General features: G+C 46.3%; 1 protein-coding gene across 1 annotated transcript; it reads left to right on the top strand.

Moving 5' to 3' along the window:
* Positions 1 to 1,894: 1,894 nt before the first annotated feature.
* On the top strand, positions 1,895 to 3,626 carry MAGEF1 (MAGE family member F1). The gene has a single exon (XM_044251920.1). It carries the CDS (start codon positions 2,120 to 2,122, stop codon positions 3,095 to 3,097), a length of 978 nt encoding a protein of 325 aa, XP_044107855.1. The 5' UTR covers positions 1,895 to 2,119; the 3' UTR covers positions 3,098 to 3,626.
* The last annotated feature ends 483 nt before the right edge of the window (positions 3,627 to 4,109 follow it).

The raw sequence follows: 4,109 nt of genomic DNA, 5'->3' as shown, positions 1-4,109 counted from the left end.
TTTTCCCATTTGTAAAATAAGGGTAATAATACCTTCTTAATAGGGATTTGTGAGGATGAAATTATATTGTACGCAAAATGTTTGGCACAATGAAAACTAGTAACAGTCTCAAGCTGGACTGTAATAAACATCCTTCTTCATTCACACACTTTGAGTTTTTTTTAAGCCAGATACTATAAGTGGGTATACATTTTCAGAAGTTTTTAAAGTGAAGAGCTCATGATTACATCTAGAAAAATATGACTGTCAGATATTTACTTAAAATAAATGTTATTTCCTGTGGGGGGAAAAAAGCCTTTCGTCATTTATTCAGTGACAATTATATACTGAGTGCTGAATCTGAGGCGTTCTTCAAGAGTTAAAGACATAGCCTTAGCTTTTAGGATGTTTAGTTTTGGAAGGTAATGAGATAAGCACAAAAATAATTATAATACGAAGCAGAGTATGGTCAATAATAATAATTTAAAACTATTAATATAGTGGTTAAGAGCATGGTCTTTTGAGTCATCCTATATGGTTCAAATCTCAGTCATGTGATGTTGAGGAAGTTACTTAACGTCTTTCTGTATTACTTCACTTATAAAATGGGGATAATAATACCACTTATCTAGCAGGGCTGTTATGACTAGATAAGTTAATACATGTAAATACTTAGCACAGTATCAGCACATTAAAAATATGCAATAAATAATAGCTAACATTTATTGAACACTCCATATGTGCTGAGCACGGTATTAAATACTTTATATGCATTACTTCACATAATTCCCATAATGTTACTATTATACCCATTTTACTGATAAGGTAACTGAGAGGCAGGGAGTTTAGGTAACTTGCCCACGATTACATAGCTAGCAAATAGCAAATGCCATGGGAAAGACAGATCTATAAAATGGGGATGATAACAATACCTCTATGAAAATTAAACAAATTAATATCTGAAAAGTGGTTAGAACAGAGCCTAGTACATAATAAGGTCTATATAAGTGGATGTTAAATAAATGTAAATTGCTATGGTAATTCAGAGATAGTAGTAAGTAACTTCCATGCGGGGAGATTAAGGCAGGCTTTGGATTGGTGACATTTAAGCTGAGCCCCAAATAAAAGAGACAGAGAAAGAAAGGAAGGGAAGGAGGGAGAGAGAAGAGTGGAAGGGAAAGTGAGGAGACAGAGGGAAGAACTGGGGATATGCAAAAAGAGAAAAAGTGATGGGAGTAGTTAGTTTTGATTAGGTCAAAGAGTCTCCTCTATCCTTCCATCAGTCAATATTTCTGTCAGCCAGATTTTCCTTTCACCCCTATAGAATCTGCTATCCTCACTCCCTCATCCTCAATTTTATAATACTTATGGGGAGCCTGTAGGTGCCAGGCACCGTTCTAAGAGCTGGGGATACAGCAATGCACAAGAGAAGCCAAGTCTCAGTTCCTATTCTGCACTACAATAAGGCTCCAAACTGGATTCCCAGCTTTTGGTCGTCCCTACTTCCAATCCATCCTCCACGCTGCCACGAGAAAGATTGTGAAGATAGAGATCTGGTCCAGGCACTCCCTGGCTTAAACTCCCAGTAGTTTCCAGTAAAATCACTCAAAATCAATCCTAGATACACACTTAAAATAAGCACTTGCTGAAAAGACGTGGCTAGAACGCCTTCCCTATTTCAACCTTGTCCACGGAAACATTTCCCATCCTGCAAGCCTTGGATGAGAAATCCAGGGCTGGCCCCCTTCAGCTCTGGAGCCTGAAACGCAACGCTGGGAGCACACCTCCCACCTCCCCTGCACGTAAACCCAAACCCAGAGGGAGCCGGAAGGGGCGGGGCTTTGCTCGGTCCCGGGCCACCATCTTGGCTGAGCTGGCCGGAAGTGGTCCGGCGAACCGGCGCGCGGGCGCACACTGAGGCTGCGCCGGGGCGGCGCGCAGGTCTTCAGCGCCGGCGGCGTTGCGGCAACGGTCTCGAGCCCTCCGCAGTGCAGTCCAGCATCCCGAAAGCCCTTTCAGACCTCTCTCCTAGTCCTCCTCCCGCTGCCCCAGGCTCTGTCCCGCCCCTCCGCCGGGGTTTGCGCAGCGGCTTGCACGCCCCTTGGCCCTTGTACGTGCTCTGCACCTGCCTGCCTGAAACATGTTGCAGAAACCCGAGAGCGGGGCTCTCCCCATCCCTCAGGCCGAGGGGGAGAAGGATGGCAGCCGTGACGGTGAGACCCAGGCCCTGACCGCCTCTCAGAAAGAGGTCCCGAGCCCCTTCCTGCAGGAGAGCCCCAATGAGGATCTTGGCGCCCGGAGGGAGGAGGGGGCTACGGCGTCCGCCCTCACCCCAAAAGGCGCGAGGACCTTGGCAGCCAAAGCCTTGGCCCGGCGCAGGGCCTACCGCCGTCTGGATCGGACGGTGGCCGAGCTGGTGCAGTTCCTGCTGGTGAAGGACAAGAAGAAGAGTCCCATCACTCGCTCCGAGATGGTGAAATATGTAATCGGAGACTTGAAGGATCTGTTTCCTGAGATCATCGCAAGGGCCGCAGAGCATCTGCGGTATGTCTTTGGTTTCGAGCTGAAACAGTTTGGCCGCAAGCACCACACTTACATCCTGGTCAACAAACTCAAACCTCTGGAGGAGGAGGAGGAGGTGGAGGAGGAGGATCTGGGAGGAGATGGCCCCAGATTGGGTCTGTTAATAATGATCTTGGGCCTTATCTACATGAAAGGTAATAGTGCCAGGGAGACACAGGTCTGGGAAATGCTACGTCGTTTGGGAGTGCGTCCCTCAAAATACCATTTCCTCTTTGGATACCCAAAGAGACTTATTATGGAAGATTTTGTGCAGCAGCTATACCTCAATTACAGGCAGGTGCCTCACACCAATCCGCCGGAATGCGAATTCTCTTGGGGTCCCCGGAGCAACCTGGAAATCAGCAAGATGAAAGTTCTGGGGTTCGTGGCCAAGCTCCATAAGAAAGAACCCCAGCACTGGCCAGTGCAGTACCGTGAGGCCCTGGCAGACGAGGCGGACAGGGCCAGAGCCAAGGCCAGAGCGGAGGCCAGTATGAGAGCTAGGGCCAGGGCCAGGGCCAGGGCCACTGATAGGGCTGGTATATACCCCTGGTGAGGACTTGTGGAACAGTGGGCAGCCAGGTCCTCCTGGTTATGAAAAAGCTACTGTCTGAGTCATAAGTAGTATCACTGGGGGTAGGTCGCTAATTAGAAGTTGTATTTGTGTAACTAAAGGTTTTGTATCTTGCTATGTTTTGTTAACATTTTACATACTGTTAAATTGATGTTTATAAATGAGACTGGTCTACTTTTTCCTGTAGCATTTTATTGTAGAGTTTGGCTGGTTTTGTAAAGTGGATCGAAAACTTTACATTTTGTTCTGTGATCTTGAACAAATGACGCAGCATGGTACTGCTGTATGTTAATGGTTTCAAGGACCTCAGCAATGTGATCATCTGGTACCATGAAAAAAATAGCTGATCGGTGTCTAGCTTCCCAGTGCTTTTTGTCTATATTGTATAAAGAAAAAAGACTGACCTGTATCTCTATTTGTGAGCTATTATAGTATCTAGAGAAAAATGAAAATACAATAAATTAGAACTCTACCCCAGTACACTTAATAAATTAAACATTTGCTGAGCGTCTTCTATTGTGTGGTGTTTGGGGCACCTGGGGACAGAATGCTGAGCAAGATAAGGGTCCTATATTTGTGAACTAGAGATTAAGAAGGTAAACCAGAAATTAGAGAGCTGTGAGTTGAAGGCTGCAGAGGGACCCCTAACCCAGCTGGGGTGATTGGGTGAGGCTTGCCTGAAATAACCTTTAGTCAGACTTTGCGGGTTGCAGGGGAAGGATGGGGCATGTGGAGGGGAGGGAAAGGAAAAGCAGAAGTTGGGGGTGGGAGATGGTATTGGGAATAATGGGCACAGTTGCCCCTGTGTAACATAGGAAGAAGATTCGATTCATGGCAGAGCTGGAAAACACCCTCCCTTTGCCAGGGCTCTTGTTTCAGAACAACTCATTGCAATGCACAGTGATGGTGACTATTAGCATTGTGGTTCCTTCCATCTCCCTTCTCTCAACCTCTTTCTACCAAAGCTGTCAGAAACCAAATACTGTAACTCACG

Source organism: Neovison vison, chromosome 6 (assembly GCF_020171115.1).
Source record: "Neovison vison isolate M4711 chromosome 6, ASM_NN_V1, whole genome shotgun sequence".
NCBI classification, from domain to species: domain Eukaryota; kingdom Metazoa; phylum Chordata; class Mammalia; order Carnivora; family Mustelidae; genus Neogale; species Neogale vison.
Note: the sequence above shows the minus strand (reverse complement) of the source record. Positions and strands in the feature narration are given on the sequence as shown.

Coding starts and splice junctions, on each gene's coding strand:
- MAGEF1 (XM_044251920.1), top strand. CDS start 2,120: ATGTTGCAGAAACCCGAGAGCGGGGCTCTCCCCATCCCTCAGGCCGAG.